This window comes from Lissotriton helveticus, chromosome 11 (genome assembly GCF_964261635.1).
Source record: "Lissotriton helveticus chromosome 11, aLisHel1.1, whole genome shotgun sequence".
Taxonomy (NCBI): Eukaryota; Metazoa; Chordata; class Amphibia; order Caudata; family Salamandridae; genus Lissotriton; species Lissotriton helveticus.
In genome coordinates, this window is record NC_136072.1 from 439644000 (window position 1) to 439663823 (window position 19824).

Sequence of the window (19824 nt, forward strand, 5' to 3'; positions counted from 1 at the left end):
CGAAGCACCAGCAGCAAAGGGCCGGGCCTTCCTCCGCCTGTTTCCCGGCCGGGCTTGGCTCCGCCGGGCCCCTCCCACCACCAGCTGATGCCCTCAACAGCGCCAGGAGGCGCATAAAGGCAGCGCCAGGGCCGAGTTCTGTGGGGGTTGTCTTTGTCTTTGGTTCCTGGAATCTTCATCTTCACGGCCGGGCTCAGCTCCGCCGCAGCGTAGCACCAGCAGCAAAGGGTCGGGCCTTGCTCCGTCTGTTTCCCGGCCGGGCTTGGCTCCGCCGAGCCCCTCCCACCACCAGCTGACGCCCTCAACGGCACCAGGAGGCGCATAAAGGCAGCGCCAGGGCCGAGTTCTGTGGGGGTTGTCTTTGGTTCCTGGAATCTTCATCTTCACGGCCGGGCTCAGCTCCGCCGCAGCGTAGCACCAGCAGCAAAGGGCCGGGCCTTGCTCCGGCTGTTTCCGGGTCGGGTTTGGCTCCGCCGGGCCCCTCCCACCACCAGCTGATGCCCTCAACAGCGCCAGGAGGCGCATAAAGGCAGTGCAGTCCCTCGTCCCGCGGGACGCGCGTGGGCAGCGCCGGGCGAAGCCCGGGCAAAGGGCGGGCCGTCTGTGGCTGTCCAGGGACGGGCCACCCCCCTTGGCACGGACATATTGGGTCAGGTACTGTTAAGTGTGGTTTTGGACTGATATTCTGTGTTTTAAGACTTTAAATGATTCTGTGATCCCAAGCTGTTGCCGTAGGAAGAAGGGGGACTGGGGCCCAAGTATTTTGAAATCATATCTTAAGTGTTGAGTTACTGGGTTACTCATTTTAGGGATTCGTGATTTCTGTTGGGGGGAGGATAAGAGGAAAAGAGCTAGACTATAACATGTCTACCCACCATAAAACACGCTCGGTTATGAGTAAAGCTCGCCAATCTGAAACCCCCAAACAAACATTGGCAATACCAAAAGACCTAGCCCCAAGTAAAGGGAAAAAACCCACCGCTATTGACCTGATGCTAAAGAAGGTATCTGGGGAAATAGAACGTATGGAAAGGAGCCTATCTTCCTCACCTAACCCCGATGTAGCTACTCCAACACCCTGTAGAGACTCGTTATTAGCTGTTAGCCCAAATATGACGGGGAATGTAGCTTCCCCAAATAACGCAACAGAGGCCGTTCCCTGTGCACAACTTCCACCTTCCCCAGGGACAGAAACTTCAGGCCTTAGTGAACTGGCCCCCCAGAGAAAACCAACACGTCGGGGGAGGATTAAAGGAAAACAGAGGCAAAATAAGCTACTCACAAGGGATGCCCGATCTAAGGAAAATAGGCAAGAGGTTATCCTGGTAGATGATAACGTGTACACAAATATAAACCCACCAGGTTGGATCGAGGAAGTCCTAGGAGACCTCAAAAAACATCTAGAAACCTTTTTAATTGCTCAGTTGAAACCCATTATAAGCAAGGTGGATAAAATAGCGAATGAGTTGACTAAACAAAGTAAGATACTAGAACTCACAACCAAGAAACCCCCCATTGACCCCAACCAACCAAGTAATGTGGCCACCAATGACAACATTGACAAAAACACACTGTCAAGTAACAACTGTATTAGCCATACCCAACACACAATTGCCAAGATACACGATGCGCCGGAAGTTCCTCAAGAGCAGAGAGGGGGATCAAACCAAGATCAGAGAGGGGGATACATTCAAAAGAGGAGCACTAAAAACATAGATAAAGCCCCCCTACAACCACTAATGCAATAGGGGCAGATAGACCACTACTCAAGAAATGGTCCCCACAGCTCATCCCACATGGACCATGACCCCTTCTCTATCAGAGACTGCCCCCCTCCACACATAAATCTTCCTCCAGATGCCAGCCCCTTTGTTATAGTATTTGCAGGGGTCCCGGAAATTAGGGCCTCAGACAAAGAATCTCATTCCCAACTACATGCGAAGATATCCAAGTGGTTGAATATACACAGACCACTAAATAATGGGGAAAGAGGAGAGATAGTCCATGTGAGAAGAGTTAATTGGCTTGGTGGTAGAAAGAAGGACATAAGAGGGGATTGCATAGTAGCACATTTTAGAGACACTAGACTTGTGGACTATATCCTGAAGAACCCCAACAGAAATCTCACTAGCACAATCTGTGCGCTCCCGCTGGGGTATTTCTACCCAAGGAGCAGGAGTAGCAACAACGTTAACAACGCTGAGAACGTTGGGTGGCACCCTGTAATGCCACAGCATACACAAAGAGTCAGATCCACAAGCTACCCTGATCAGCTTCTACCGCCACGAGACTATTCTCAGTGGAGAAATAGATTTGCCCCTTTGCAGTCACTTGAGGAAAATGACTGACTACCTATGATGGAAAATGAGCCTGTAACACCTTTAGCAACTGGGGAATTCTTAGTGCCTGCATCAGAGGTTAGTGCTGTCAGCGCAAGGAAAGAGCAAAAACTGAGGCTGGAAGAACCCCCTAAACAGTGGGTCGAGACAGAAAATGCCACAGAATCCATAAAGTCAGGTGACGGTATAATAAAGGCACCCAGCACAGAGGGCAGGAAGGCGAATAGGGCCGGACTAACTTTTCTGTCTTGGAATATAGCTGGTTTAGGGGCCAAACTCAAGAACAAGGAGTGGAATGAATACATAAGGGGCTTCAATATTATAGCTCTACAAGAGACATGGGCGCGAGATTCAGACTCCTGTCAACTGGAGGGCTATAAATGTTTTTTCAGTTCAGCCAAAGAAGGGAATTCTGGGAGAGCAAAAGGAGGCTTAGTGATATATGTAGATCTAGATGAAAAGGGCACCTGGTCACAACCGGATTGGGCGTCAGATACATTACAAGCAGACTTACTGCAAGGGCAGGGGCAGAGACTTCTGATTTTAAACTTCTATAACCCGGGTCCAAGTGATGGAAACTTCCCTACCCTGCTTGAGCTTGAGAGTAGGCTTAACGAAGAGACAGATCTAAGGCAGGGAGGGCTTGAACCAACTATTTTTGTTGATGGGGGACTTTAACTGTCATTTGTGCCCCAAGTTACTCCCCATCTCTCTGGATTGGTCTTCCTGCCCTGTAGAAAAGGCTCCCCATTTTGAACACAATAAGGAGGGCACATTATTGATGAAGCTACTAGACAGCTTTGCGCTTACCCATACAATGGATCTGGAGCCGCTAAAAAAGCAGGGGAGACTCCCATACCCACATTCAAAGGTAGAGGCTGTGCGTCTATAATAGACTTTATAGTAATCTCTGCCTTTGCGAAAGACCAGATTATAAGAGCAAGAACGGAGTGGAGCCCCTGGAGCGATCATAATCCCCTCTTTCTGAAAATTAAATATAATGATCTACCAGCAAAAAACATGGGAGGAAGCACTGTTATCCAACCAACGGATCAAGGGAGGCGCATAAGGTGGGGAATGATCAACCCGCAAGATTTCTACACCAACCTAGTGGGCAAAGGGAAAGAACATATAGAGACCTGCCTAGATCTTGCGATAGAAGGTAGAGGAGTGGTTCTGGCTTATGAATCTCTAACCAAAATAGTGAATGGGCTATTAAAAACTAAAAGGCCGATCAAGGAACTATCCTCACCAAGATGGTTCGATACAAACTGCTCGAGGGCATTAAGAGAATTAAAACAGAGTCTAAAGAGGGCCCCGAGAGACAAGAATGAAGTCGCCCACTGTAGACAGATTTACAAAATGCAGGTCAAGAGAAGGAAGAGTGCTCTTCAAAAGGAAGTTTGGGCAGACCTTAGAGAAGCAGGCGAAAATAGGGATTACGCCCAATTTTGGAGAATTATAAATAGGCCCTGTCACCAAGACTCAAGCTCACCAGTAATCAGTACCAATATACTACCAGACCAATGGATTAACCACTTTAAAACCCTGTATAATCAACAAGAGGTAGTTATTGTGGATGGGAGGTGGGAGGGACCCAGGGCAACCGATTTAGAATTTTCTCTATCGGAGGTTCTAATGGCAGTGTCAGGGCTGACGCGTAATAAGGCACCAGGCCCGGACGGTACTCCCCCAGACCTATTTTTAAGTAATACTGATCTATGGGCACCGATTATGACTCGTATACTTAATGCCGCAATTAAATCCGGTTTACCAAGATCTTGGTCAACAGCTGTGAGTGTCCCCATATACAAGAAAGGCTGCAGGGACAATCCACAGTGTTACAGACCAATCTCGCTGATTGACGTCTCAGCCAAAGTATTAGGCAGGGCAATTCTCAACCGCCTGATAGAGTGGACTGGTACCCATAACACCTTGGTGGACACCCAGTATGGCTTTCGGACAGGCAGGTCTACTAGTGACCAATGTCTTAACTTATATCTTTTAGCAGCTAAATATATCAAGTCAGATGACGGGACTCTATATATGGGATTTATGGACCTGGCAGCGGCATTTGATAATGTTAATAGAGCTAAACTCTGGGCAATTATGTTTGGATTGGGAATCGATCCAGATTTGATTAATATACTCAAGGAACTGCACTGGAACACCACTGCCAAGGTCCGCTATAGCGCGGGGGGGTGAGTACCGATCCCTTCCCGTGCTCTGGCGGGGTGAGGCAGGGGTGCATCCTGGCTCCATTCCTATTTTCTCTTTACATAAATGACCTAGAGAGTGCCCTGCTGACACTGGGAACTGACTGCCCAAGAGTGGGATCGCGCCATATACCGGTACTGTTGTACGCGGATGACGCGGTCCTCCTCGCTCGAACTGCGGTGAGTCTCCAGCGCCTAATTACTGGTTTTGCTGAATTCATGAGGAATCTGGATCTGTCTGTCAATCTAACCAAGTCTTTCATCATGGTGGCAGCGAAAAAACCTCACAAGAGATTGGTGTTCAAAATAGGAACTCATGTTTTGGGCACTGTGACCACCTTCCCATACTTGGGTCTCCTGTTTGATGAAAAGATTAAGTTTGCCCCACTGATTGAGGAAAGGTCCAGGAAACTTTTTTCAGCAAACGAGGCCATACTAAACTTTGCACGAAGGATGGGACGTTGGTCTCCTGAACAGGTGATGACACTGTATAGAGCGGTCAGTACCTCCAAAGCCACCTACGGGGCAGAGGTGTGGGGTTTTAGGGATGCACATCAGATACAAGTGGAGGAAGACAAATTTTTAAAGAAACTATTAAAGCTACCTCAGAGCATCCCGGCAGCAGTCACACATAAAGGGCTGGGTACTCCATATATATCTGACCTGATTAGAGTGAGACCAATTTTGACCTGGCTTAGAATTTGGCAAAACCCAAATGCTGAATTGACAAGACAGATCATTAAGGATTGTCTCCGGAGAGACAGATGGTTGCATATCCCCTGGTTAAAATACATTAAAGATACCCTAGAGTCTATTGACCAGCAAATGTTATTTTCTGACCCCTCAAACGTGAATAGCTCTTGCAAATATTACGTTCAAAAACAGCTGTTACAAAAATACGAATACAGGAGGAATGAACTTGATTCTAATAAATCCTCGGTAGTAGCCCACTCGCTTGTAAGCAATGAAATGGGTATGGAATCGTATCTTTTTTAATCTACAGCCAACATGAGAGGTTTTTAATGACTCGTTTTAGGCTCAACTTGTTACACAATATTTTAGCTTACCCATCTGGTTTTACATTAACAATTGAGCAGAAGGGTGCCTGCGGCTGCGACAATAGGTCTCCGCAGGACACCCTTCATTTTGTATTATTTTGTTCTTTTTATAAAATGCCGCGCCGAAGATTCCTGGTGGACATTTTAAAGGAATCAAAAATTTATCAGGCCAAAACTGCTTTATTATTTCTGCAAAGAGCAACTGAGACGCGTACCCTGTGTGCTATTATGAGTTTTTTTAAAATTGTGGTCAAATTAAGAAATACAAGGGGTTGATGGAGGATGATATGAATTTACTGCTCCCTTCTTTTGGTTAAAACCTGTAAATAATATTAACTTTTAAAACTTGTTTTTAATATTGTAATGTTCAGTCTGTTTATATGTGGACAAGTAATGTTATGGATTTTTATGATGGTTTTTAACCACCGAAACAAATAAAGAACTGAACTGAACTGACTGGAAGCAAACATTCACTGTTTCAGGAACAAGGAGTAGGATTTCAACAGAACTCAAACCAAGACCTGGGGTGAAGAAGAGAAACTACTGGAAGAACCTTTCAAGTTTTATGAGAGGGATCAAATAACATAAGCATTACGTTTCATATATTAAAAAAAGAGAATATCCATTTTGTTGTGGCACTAACTGTATTGTGCCATGTCATCACTCATTCTATACTTGGTCTCTGAATCCAACACTCGTGAAACGTGATGTAATTCTCATATTGCAGTAGGGATGTAAGGACTCTGCTCATGACTGGCTGCATATATTTATTACACAGGAGTAGTCAGTAGACCATGCCCCTGTATATTTAGTGGTAAATAAAGGCATATGTCCCTGTGCTTGTAATCAGCTGCCACTAATCTTCAGTCAGTCTATAGCCTGTAGAAGGCGAAAGTAGCCACCTTTGACTATGGAGTCTGAAGTAGCCGTACGCTGACAATCACTGATCTACAGAATTTCCACATGAATAAACCCAATCAGGCTGGTGTACACTTTTGCTTCCACCAAAACACCAGCACAGCATGACCGTTGCTTTCAAATTGCAGCTCAAAAAACATGTAACACTTTCGGTGAATTCAAAGATTGTTGAATTCAAAAGGGGACTTACAAGACAGTCTCAAATTGTCAAACAGGAGATGAATCAAACAGTCACCAAGCCATATGCATATATTTGGCCCCTATAAAAGTGCTGATTGTTTTAGCCTGCCTCATATCTTTAGCAATATATATCTGTGTGACTGCTTCTCAGATGGCAGTAGAACTTGAATCAGGCCTATACATTGTTGAACATTCCTTTTTAGGCCATAACACATGATATAACACAATGTTGTATTCAAAGATAGGCCTAAGATACTAATTCACAGAAGAAGGGAGAAACACAGGTGCACACAACATGCAATATTTTTTTAATAATTTTTGCACCTGGCAAGTATTAAGTGCTAGTGCTTATTGGTGACTGCAAGTGAGAAATGGAGTAACCATAACACTCAGTCATTGTCGCTGAGGGTGGAGAATCCACGTAGCCGGCTGCCCCAGGATGACGTCAGACTTACAGACGATGCAAAAAAAAAAGTTTTACCTCTATATTCAATGCAAAGTTTTGCAGTGAACAACATGAAATATTTCACTGCTCTGGCTCTAAGAATCTTCTTCACCTCCTGAAAGGATGACCGGGCCTCCTGAACCACAGGGTTGAATTCTGGGTATATAGAGATTTGGAAACCTTTAAAATGCAGATCCATGTTGTCTCTATTCAGCCTTAATATGGTGTCTCTGTCTCTATAATTAAGCAATATCACAATGATTAGCCATGAGTATTGACCTGGTTTAGACATCAGAGTTCGGTGAGCTTTTTCAACAATAAAGATAGTTGAGAACTTGCTGTGCCCGAATAGGTTATCCAAGAGACCTCCCATGAAACTTTCCATATCGCTGTCAGTGGTTGTCTCAGGCACTCCCAATATCTGAATATTATTCCAGCGGAAACTCCACTCCTAGTCCTCAGTTTTGGCCTTGACCACTTTCTGTTCAAAGAAAGTAGTGGTACAGTCCCAGGTGAATCTGTTCTGTACATCTTCAACGTCCGGTGGTCAGTTTTTCCCATCGTGAGGGTTGAGTCGCGCTCAGCTCTAGAGTGGGTGCTAGTGAAAAAACAGTACTACCTGCTTCGTTTCTGACGGGCAGTGACAATAAGGGTGTCACCATGTGTTGCCTCAGCTAGTTCACCAGGGCATCAATGTGGCATTGAGCAAGGCCAGGGGCAAAAACCAACTCATCTCATGAGTATTCTTCAATAGTAAGATGGCGTCACTGTTCCACTTGAAAGATCGGGTAAGCAGCCGTCAGACTCTTCTGTGCCTGTAGAGATCCCTGCTGGGCCATCTTGGTGCTCAGCTTATATCTGCCATAGCACCTCCCACAGGAGGGGCCCTGCCAAAATCATAGCTGAGTTGACATCAGCAGCCGACTAGGCGCGCAACAGTGGTACAGGTCCCAAATAGGCCCTAGTCATAATGCCTTGATGGCCCCCCAGCATACAGGACAACCACTACTCTTTCCCAGTGGCAATATAGGGCCTGTACATTGCTGAGTGAGGGGGGGCACTGACTGTACTGATGTGGTACCTCACGATGAATCATGCAACTGACAAGTAGTGGTAGCCAGCCAGTTGACCGACAGTGGTAGTAGGACCCGACTGGGCCCTGACCTCATGTACCAGGTGACCCCTCTTAATATCTGCCAAGGACCAGATTGTCTCTCCTGCTAGAAGAGGGGGGTAGAGGAAGCCATTGTTGCAGCCCCGATCCAGGCAGGGGGCCACCACTCTCAAAATCCTCTAACAGGGACCCTTAGGCCACCCAACAGCATTGCATGCCCTGACAGGACCCCAGCCTCCTCCACTCAGTGATCACAGGCAGAGCACACAGAGGCGCAGCCTCCACATACCAGGGCTCAGAGGATTCTCTCTCACTTGTGGTCGGTCCAGAGATCCTCAAGTCCATGGCTCCCTGCAGCCTCCAGCATTTGCTGAGACCCCAATGCATTTCCCCCAGCAGTTGGGTTACAGACCATGACAAGGCTGCCAGGGGAGGGGGGCACCCTCAGGACAGATGGGAAGTAGTGCAGCCCCACATCCCTCATGCAGTATTAAGGTCCATGTGCCGTAACCAGGCTGTTGGCCTTGTTACACGCTGCAGAAGCAGACCGAACCGCACTCACTCCAGCCACTCTGTGCCATCGCCACTGACCCGCTCAAACCTCAAATCTAACAGCCATAACTGAGTCCAGGGCACCCTCAAACATCAGTGCAGAAGCCAGAGAGCGAGGGCCCCTGCAGAATTGGCGTAGGAGCTGGTGTTTTTGCAAAGTCAGGTGTTAAGGATGTGTGTGCAATCAGGAGACGTGGTAATTACTAGGGCTGGGAGGCTGCGATGCGGAGTTCATTGTCATGGCTGCCATCAACAAGAATTGTGAAGGACTGCACTGAGGATTCGGTGTGCAGCAGCTGTTCCGATGCGGTGACAGGCTATGATACGATGCAGGTCTTTGTGTCGGTTCCAAACCACTCAGCAGTGGTGATGTGTCAGTTCTACTTAGAGTTGCACTGCACATCAGTGGAGATGGTTTGGTTCAATTGGATCCAAAGAGGCTGGCAGAGCACCTTAGACCCAATACCAAGGGTCCAGGACTGGTGTGGCACTACTTAGCAGAGTAGACTCACAGATAGAAGAGGCCTCGTGCAGGTGCAAGGTTGTTGGAAACCTGTTGTGTCTCTGAGGCTTCAGACCAGGAGGGCAGCTAACTAGCCCTTTGAGTCACTCTGGCGTTCTGGGTTAAAGAGATACAGGTCCAGTGCTTCTCACACAGGCAAGGGGTTAGAAGGAAGCAGTTCAGCACAGCAAGGCAGCAGTCCAGCAGAGTTGCAGTCCTGCAGCACAAGAGCCCTATCCACAGTTCCAGAAGTGCACTAAAGAGTTGGTGCCTGTGGTCCAGTATTTACAACCTGTTGTGCCTTTGAAGTGGTGAAGAAGTTTCTATAGGTTTCCTTTTGAAGTCCCCAGGCAACCTGCCTTCCATGTCCTGAGTACAGACTAACTACAGGGGCTATGCAGTAATTTGTGTGGAGACCATAGACAGTCTACTCAACTGTAAGAAGGGATATGCTCAACTCTATCCTCCCATCCAGCCAAAATGGCCCATTCAGACTCACCTACACTCTCTGTTGTGTGTGACTGTGTAGGAGGAATACACAAAGCTTAACTGTCAGCTATATCCAGTCATGCGGCCCAGAGACAGGCTACAGGAACTGAATGGCTAAGGTTCCTGCCAACCTTCTAAAAGTGGCATTTTCAAAATTGTATTTTAAAATCTGACTTCACCATAAGTTATGATTTGTCATTAAAATTTGAAACATACAAAACATGAACTGGTTACCTGCTCCCACTTGGAAATTTCAGCTTATTAAATGTAACAAGGTAACTCTAATAATATGCTATGTGAGAGATAGGCCTTGCAGTAGTGAACAACAAATATAAGAGTTTTTCACTACCACAATTTGCAAAACTTAAAGTTACATGTCCTTCATTTTAAATACATTACACCCTACCCTGTGAGCTGTTTAGGGCCTACCCTAGAAGTGACTTATATGTATAAGAGGATCGGAACTGACAAAAGGTTTGTTTTGTCAGGTCGAAATCACAGTTTAAAAACTGCACACACAGACTGCAAAGGCAGGCCTGAGACATGTTTAAAGGGCTAGCACAAAAAGTGCTGCAGGCCCACTTGCAGCATTCAATATACAGGCCCTGGGTATATATGGTACCACTATACTAGAGACTTATAAGTAAATTAAATATGCCAATTGAAGATAAGCCTATGTTCCAATGTTTTAAGAAGTGAGCTATTAAATGCAATACACATGAAGGTAATTGGAAGCTTCTTTATTCATGTATCTATAAGAGCGTCCTCCAGCCTCCACTGCCAGCAGCATCTGCCCTTGCCTGATTCATAACATTCCCCACCATTCTAACAAGCAGGGTTCCACATTATATGCAACTAAAAGATGCAAATGCCACATATCCTCTCTTTAGGGAACAATAGTAAACAAAACTATATCCAAAATTTAAAAATGAATAACATCTAGAATGTGGGATAACATATTGCAATACAATTATGGCATAGAACTATGTGCACATATAAGTATGAAATAATATTTTAAATAGCTGGTAACATGGACTTTAATGTCTATCCAGCACATCAGCATCATAGCACTTCGTTAATATCCTGACACTCTGAACAGTCTGCATGGAGTAGACCACACTGATTCTCCCTTTCTTCCCAACCTTCCTTTCATGTCCCGGACCCAATCGCCCGTCTTAAAAGACGCATCTTTGCAATTTGTAAATCTTCTATGTTGCAGCTGATATCCTTGTTGGTACTTTTCAACTCTCTTTCACCTTTTCCTTTGTTACCTTAGCATCATATGCCACCTCTTTCCCTTTACACAGACAGCCAGGATATACGAGCGAGTGTGGATTTCCACCTTTTAACAGACAAAATGGTGCAACACCTGAGGCAGAATGAGGAGTTATTCTATAATTCCACAACATTGTCTGCACTTCTTTCTTCCAGTCCAAATTACTACACACAACCAATTGCATGCATTCCACCAAAACACGATTAAACCTCCTCAATCAAACTATTCTCCCTGGGATGATACAGAGCTGTAAGATGATGCACCACTTCATTAACCTTTAACAACTCCATCATCTGACTAGAAACAAAATGAGGACCATTATCAGTAACTATTTCCTTTGGCCATCATTCACGCATAAACACTTCGGTTAAAAATTCCACCACAGCATCGATGTTCAGGCAACTAAAGAACTTAACCTCTGGCCATTTAGAAAAATAATTAATTAACACTAAAGCATACTTACCTACACATCCTTTCATAACAAACGGCCCACAAATTTCCTTTCCATGGTCCATCGGGAATCTTCACAGGGGTAATCGGTGTCTCTTGAGATTTATGGATTTTGTCACTCCTCACACAAGGCAAACAATTCATCACTCTCCTCTCAATAATAAGATCCATGCTTGGCCACCAAAAATGCGTTCTCACCTTCTTTTTCATCCCAGACATACCACCATGGGCATCGTGTAACAAATCCATCACCCGAAACCTTAGCTATTCAGGGACTACTAATCTCTCACCCCTATACAATTTACCATCCAACCAAGTCAATTCATTCCCAATTGTTTTGTAATCATCCAACAAAACCATCTTCTGCTTGTCCTTAGGCCAACCCACAGACAGACATTCTTTAATGGTCGCCATAACTCTGCCAGATGAAATATTGGCTAACCACTCATCTTCTAGAAAGGCACCTTTTCCACACTCAGACAAAGCGGCAACCACAATATTCTCATCCTCTTTATGATTTTCTTGTATTTCTTCATTATAACAACATAACGGTAAACATGATAAACAATCAGCATTGACAATGGTATGACCCAGAACATATTTTATCTGAAATGAAAATTTTCGCAAATAATAAAACTTCTTGGCTAATCTAGGTGTAGTTTTACCCGCACCCTTGGTAGAAAACAAATCAATAAACGGCTTATGATCTGTTCTTAACTCAAATGAACGCCCCCAAATGTAATTCTTGAAATACTTGATCGCCCACCAACATGCTGGGTCTTCTTTTCCAATGACACTGTAGGTTGCTTCTCCCCCTTCAGCTTGCGAGAAGCAAAAGCCACAACTTGTTCTTTACCATCCTTCCTCTGCCTAAGAACTGCACTTAGTCCATACAAACTGGCACCAGCCACCAAAATGGATTGATCATTCACATCAGATGGTTTCAAATTGACAGGATTACAATACAGTCCTTCATTTTCTTAAAATGAAAGCATGAAAAAATAATAAGGAATTTAGCGTAATATTCGGACATTCCCAAAAACGATCTGAGTTGATCCTTATTGACCGGTGCTGGGGCATTCTTTATAGCATCAACTAACTTCATTTTCGGGCTAACACCATTCTCTGAAATAGAATGGCCCAAATACTCCACTTGTTGTACTGCAAATTTACATTTGTTTAAACTTACAGTCAAACCAGCAGAGTTTAATATTGTTAACACTTTACATAATACATCATGTTCTTGTTCATCCTTGTCCCACACCAAGATGTCGTCTTGAATTTTTTTTACATTGCTTTCATCAACAAATAATTTTTTCATAACTCTTTGGAAAACTGCCGAACAGAAGCTAAACCAAATGGCATACGTACAAATCTTTATAAACCTTCTGGGGTAAGAAACGCAGTTAAGTGCTTAGATGATTGATGCAATTTAATGTGATGGTATGCCTGTGATAAATCCAAGGTCGAAAATACTTTTGCATGGCCTATTGTTGCTAACAATTCATTAATATTGGGAAGCAGGTACTGATCTACCCAAATGGATTTATTTAAGTTGCGAAGATCCACACACATGCGGACCCCCCATCCAATTTCTTAACTAAAACAATTGGACTTACCCAATCAGCAGATTCTATTTACTTTACAATACCTTCCATTTGCAACCAATTCAATTCATTCTTCAAAGCGGACCTCATAGCAATAGGTAAACTTCTTACCTTGTGGATAACTGGTTTGGCATTTTCCTTTAATACTATCTTATGGCAGAATCCCTTTAAACAGCCCAGGTTTTTTCAAAAACATTTGGAAAATCATCTTTCCACTTACAGTCTCTCTTGTGTTCCACACTGTCAGTGAACAAAACTTGTTCTGGGTGATTTGGGTCTAGAATGACACCCAGCAACTGTTGGTCAGACCAACCCAAAACATTCTTCCCTTCTGTGACAACATACACAGTGGATTGTACAGTTTTCTCTTTAAAACAAATATCTGTGGAAAAATAACCCAACATAGGTAATCTTTTTCCACAATAACTCACCAGGTTAACTTCTGTAACTGCTAACAGAATGACCTAGGCTTTTGTACATTGCAAGATCAATGATCGTGTATAGGAAACATGAATCTGCCCACACACCCACAACTCTCCCACATATAAGCACATTACATTTAGGTGGATGATAAAAATCACCCAAAGCATTCACAGATGCTTCCTCAATGACTAACACCTCACCATCCTCAGATTCCTTTTCTTCGGCTTCTTGAACAACACTTACGCTTTGTCTACCCTTCTACTCTTGGTCCTTACATGCATGAGCAAAATGACTTATGAGTCTACATTTATAACACCTCAAAGTAATGCCTGGACGGTTGTTAAAGGAAGCAACATGTTTTCACTATCACAGCGATAACATTTAGTAGCAGATTTCTTGCCATTTTTAAAACCCTGTTTGTGTGATATCTCCTCGTCAGGTGAACTAGTAGGTTTTATGTTAAATTTTTTTAATTTTTGCACATTTATCGTTTTCAACATATCACATTTGTCAACATCTTGTTGTTTCAATTCATTTACATACAGGGTTTTATTCTCTACTCTTTTTGCTGCTAAAATAGCTTTTTTCCAATGAAGGTTCCTTCATGTTAAGTAGCTTTTCTTGAATTTTCAAATTATTCGTTTTATTTACCAACTGATCCCTTATAATCTCATCACGTATCGAAATTTACATGTAGAAGCCAACGTTCTCAATACAGCAATGTATTGATCCACATACTCCCCTTTCATCTGTCCTCTAGAAAAGAATTTTTGGTGCTCTACAACAATATTTATCTTAGGTTTGTAATTTCTTTCCAAGCTCTCAGAGCTTGTTCAAATTCATCGTCATCCTCTTCCTCATCTGCGTCATTGTCCTGCTTACTAGTAGAAATCAACAATAATTTTAGAACTTTTCTTCCTTCTGCCCCTAAATTGTGTTTAAGAATAGCTAATTTGCATTTGGGTACAAACACATCACCACCGATGGCTTCTAAATAAGTTAAAAAGGCTACCTTGCCAATCTTCCCACACCATTACTGGATCGCCAGCAGATCATACAAATGCAGGAGGGGGTGCTATGGAATCTAGAATGGCCATTACTTTGTGGGTTCTGAAGTTGCTGCTTGCAGCAATAGGTTAAAAAAAAGCAAGTGAAAATATGGCCAAGTACCTTGTTTTAAACTATCCCAAATGGTAGAGATGGACTGACGTCCCACGTCTCTAAGTGATTAGGCACCGGAGCGTGTTTCCAAAAACAGATCAGATGGCAACATGTATCTGATCTGTATACCATGTTGTGTTCGTAATCGCGGTCATTACAAAGGCATTTTGAAATCAGGCGGAAGTAAGGCAACGTTGTGATGACGTAATCACGCCCCACCGGCTCCTTTCAACTCAGTGCTAATGCTTGCGCTGGGCTCGCACTATGCTTGCGTCATCTTCAACAGACAATAATAAGTTAAAAAGTATGCTGCCGCAGAGAAATTATCAGGAGAAAGTCGCGATGATGACAGCTAAACCACGTCACACCACAACGTGATCAATTAACTGAATCCAGTGGCGGGTGCAAACACAGAGAGTGTTGAGAGGTTTCCTGTTGTTCCACAACACCCTCAGGGATCACAGGAGTGTTGGAGGACCAGCAAATCGTCGCCAGTATTGAATCCAAGACACATGAAGGTAATTGGAAGCTTCTTTAGTCATGTATCTATAAGAGCGTCCTCCAGCTTCCACGACCAGCAGCAACTGCCCTTGCCTGAATGATAGCATTCCTCACCATTCTAACAAGCAGTGTTCCATATTCCATGCAACTAAAAGATGCAAATGCAACATGAACACATGCACTTTAGCACTGGTTAGCAGCGGCAAAGTGCACAGAGTCCTAAGGCCAGCGAAAACGTGATCAGCAAAAATGGAGACGTAAGGCAAAAAATGTGTTTTAAGACCACCCTAAGGCTGATAACAGGGGTGCTACCCTTTGGCTTGTTATTGGCGCCTCTAGTCTTCACAAAGGTGATGGTAGTGGTGGTGGCGCATCACAGAAGAGTGGCATCCCAATTTTCCTGTACCTGGATGACTGGCTGATCAAATCTGGTTTGGCAGAAGTGGTACTGTGCCTTGTGCAGTCAACAGCATTACTGCTGTTTGACTTGGGCTTTTCAATCCACGAGCCTAAATCACACATTCTACTCTCCCAACAATTCAATTTCATTGGTTTTGTAGTGGACACCACCTTTTTCTGTGCCTTTTGTCTACTGCAGAGGATCAGAGGCCTCCAGGAATTGGTTCTGTATTTCCAGCAAGGTGTGAGACTTCCAGTCCTAAGAGTCCTAGGTCTGTAAGCTTCCTGCATCTTCCTAGTCAGACATGCATGTTGGCATATGATGGCCACACAGTGGTGCTTCCCCAGTCATTGGCCACAGTACCAGAGAGACCTGTCAAACTCCCTCTTGATCTTGCCTGGCACTGCGGCAAAAGTGGCTTGGTGGAGGAATGGGGCAAACTTGAGCTGCAGAATGGACTTCATTCCTCCTCTGCCTGTGACTACACTAGTGACGGTTGCCCCACCTTCGTGTGGGGAACCAATCTGGAGAATGTACAGATCGGAGACTCTAGTCTCCGGAAGAACTAGTTTTTCATATGAATGGGCAAATTGGCTGGCACTCAAGACCTTCTTCCACTCCATATAAGGTCAGTCCGTCCAGATCTTGACGGACAACACAAAAGCGATATGGTATGGCAGCAAGCAAGGGGGAGTAGGGTCTCACCGCCAATCACCTGGTGGGGTCTCTGAATATCAAAGCCAACAGCCTAAGGCAATGTTATCTTACCAACTACGAGTGTGGACTGCTAATGAGGCACTCCTCATATAGACTTGTTGTGTCGCCTCCTCTAAAAACACTCACTGCTGGCAGTGCTGCACCCTCCGGTATCCGTTGAGGGAAACATTGCAGTACACATTTCAGATGTGGTGGAACTTGCAGCTGCATCATGCGTTTCCCCCATGCCCTTGGTTCCTTGAATTCTGATGAAGATTCACCAAGATCAGGCCAAGTTATTCTCACTGCCACGGATTGGCCAAAAAGGGTATGGTATTCAAACCTTTTTTTGCTTTTCCACATGTCCCCTGCTGAGTCTATCATACAGGCCTGACCTTCTCACACAACCTGATGGGAGCATGGGTCTCCATGCCAGTCTCTGAGAACTCCACTTACATGCTTGGAGAATGAGCAGGGACAACTGAGTTCCCTTCAGCTCCCACCGCAGGTGGTGGACATCTTATTGTCAGCACTTCATCTATCCACCAAATCTGTTTACTCGGGCAGATGGAAAAACGTGTTACATGGTGTGCAGACAATATTGTGGATCCTTCACAGGTCAAACTGTCTCAGGTCCTCCAATATGCACTTTCTCTTGCTCAGAGGGGTTGTGCGGTAGGCACTGTCAGGAGGTATTTAGCTGCCTTTTTAGCATTCCTCTATATGTCAGACAAGCCATCTTTTTTTAAGTCCCTCATTGTCCTGGGTTTGTTGAAGTGATTGACAAATATGTATTCTACAACCCCTTTTGTTTGTCTCTTGTGGGACCTTAATCTAGTGTTAAAGTTTCTGAGATGAACTCTTTTTGAGGCCCTGTATAGTTGACCTTCAATGATGTTGATGTTCAAAACTGTTTTTGGTGACTATGACCTCAGCCAGAAGACTGAGCAATTGACAGGGTCTCAGCTTCCACCCTCCTTTTACCTCCTACTATCTAGACAAATTGGTGTTGCAAACCAGAATCGCCTTCCTGGCAAAAGTATTGACCCTCTCCACCAACGTCAGTCCATCACCCTTCCAACCTATTATCCCCCCACCCTATCCCACATCCCACCAAGGAGAAGGAGCAGTTGTTCTGGCTGGATCCTAGGAGGGCAGTCAGCTACTATCTCAACTGCACCAAGGACATACGACTGGAAGACCAGCTTTTTGTTGGCTACTGCAGAGTTAAGATGGGGAAGGCAATACAAAAGAGGACCCACTCTAGATGGATCATCTTATCTATCAAAACCTGTTACACTCTAGCAAAAACGGCCTCCTGGAGGGACTCAGGGATCCTTCCACCAGAGCCAAATCCACATCCACTGCCTTAGCCAGGGACGTTCTTATTGCAGACATCTGCAAAGTAGTGACACGAACATCCCTGCACACTTTTGCCAAGCACTACCGCCTGGATTCTAAAGTGCGTAGTGATGAGCTCATTGCCAGTGCTGTTATACAGAACTTCCTTGTCTAATAATCTTTCAGCCCTCCTTCTAAGGCAGGGTATTGCTCTGTAAACTGTTCTACAGGTGAGGAATATGCATGTAAAAATAGCTATTTACCTACAGTAACAATGTTTCTGGTGGGTACTATATCTACCTGCAGATTCCTCAATGACCCGTCCCACCTCAGCGTTTGATTTTTTTTTTATGGCGAAAGTTATGATTCTATTTTAAGTTTATGGTACTGCACTACTCTATTGATGTCAGCCTCTCACTCACCTTGGAGGATGGAAAAAATTTTATGGAACTGATGTAGTTACATCAGGGCAGCCCCTTTACTGCTTCGAATACATCACCAGATGACACTTCCAGCGTCAGTAGGAAACCCCTGCTCCTACTGGAGACATGAGATTTTTGAAGTTTCCAGATCCAGACTGACACCTGGGATTGTTCTACAGGTGAGGAATTTGCAGGTAGATATAGCATCCACCAGAAAGATCATAACAGCAGGTAAGTAACTTTTTCTTTGCAGTGACTCCAAACAGGCCTACTTTCGTTTGACCTTAATGATAATCATTTGACACTGATCACCATTAAATAACTAATTGTACTTCTGCTTGAGTGTGAAAGAAAGAGTGTGAAATTGAACGGCTCTTTTAGATAGGGATGATATATTCTCAGCAGAAACTTCCAGTAAATAATCTGTATTCTGCAAAAATGTAATGAAAATAATTCATTATTAGTTATGTTTCCTTCTCCCTGTTTTGAAGGGATATGCTTTTTACATTTCATAAGTTCAAATGTTCAAAATGAGGGAAACTTAATATACTTTTCAAATATTATTTTTTGTAAGATAGTTCTTATTTCATTTAATCTGATTTTCCAATTTGTATAGGTGGATCCAATGAAACAGATATTGCATACCACTTGGATATGGAGGCAAACAGTGCTACAGAGGTGTGCCTTACCATACTTGATCTTTTATGCCTCTTCAATCAAAGTCATCAGGTACAAATTATGGATTTCCACTCTGACTCACCTTTTGCAATTGTCAAAACTTGCATATAGAGCTCCCAAAAAATACCTGTTAAATCCGATAGTGTAATATTGGCAGTCTTTAGACATTAGGTCATAGCTGAGAGTAACATGTCATTAGATCAAGAAAAATACCAACTACTAATTTAGGGGCTCATTAGGATGGCGGACGGACTTGCGTCCGTCCGCCACCCTTGAGGAGGAGGGAACGTCCGCAGGGGCTGCGGCGTTCCCTCCGTGCTGATTAGGATGTGACCGCCAGGGTGGCGGTCACATCCTCTATTTTTAACATTGCGGCGGGTGCAGCTTCAAGCTGCACCCGCCGCAATGTTAAAAATGCATGTGTTACATTTACATGCACAAAGCGGCAGGCACCGCACAGTGCCTGCTGCTTTGTGTACGCAAATGCAGGGGGGTACCATAGGTACCCCCCATGTGCACCCCCCACCCCCCATTCACCCAGGGGGCCCGCAACGGGCCCCCAAAGTGAATGTCCGTATGCTTTTCCATGGCGGAAAAGCCGCCGTGGAAAAGCATATTTACACCAACATCATAATATGGCGGACGGTGTCTCATAGACACCGCCTGCCATGTTATAGCTTTTCCGCCGCGGTCGGAAGCCGACCGCGGCGGAAAAGCGGCGGACGGAATTCCAGACCCACCAGCCATCCTAATTTGGCGGTGGGTCTTTGGAGTCTCCGCCGCGGTTTTTCCGCATCCTCCAGGCCGGCGGACACTTCTGCCGGCCCGGAGGATGCGGAAAAACCGCCATCCTAATGAGGCCCTAAGTTTGCAAGTCACAATACGGCATGACAGAATATTGTTCTTCCAAATTTACGTGTGCATGGCATTGACTACTATAATATCATGAACTTAAATATATTTAAAGGTAAGTATAGATTTACTCTTTTTAACTTCAGAGCTGCAAAACCTAAAGGTACATGTTTGTGGAGTTAACAATAGTAAATCTTTACTTAA

General features: G+C 44.5%; 1 protein-coding gene across 7 annotated transcripts in view; it reads left to right on the forward strand.

Moving 5' to 3' along the window:
- DOCK10 (dedicator of cytokinesis 10) overlaps positions 1 to 19824 on the forward strand; it is a 1735912-nt gene that overhangs the window by 1484070 nt on the left and 232018 nt on the right. For all 7 annotated transcript variants that reach the window (XM_078665953.1, XM_078665951.1, XM_078665949.1 and 4 more), the window contains exon 41: positions 18707 to 18819. In XM_078665953.1, the coding sequence (XP_078522079.1) occupies positions 18707 to 18819 (113 nt within the window). The remainder of the gene's footprint in view (positions 1 to 18706; positions 18820 to 19824) is intronic.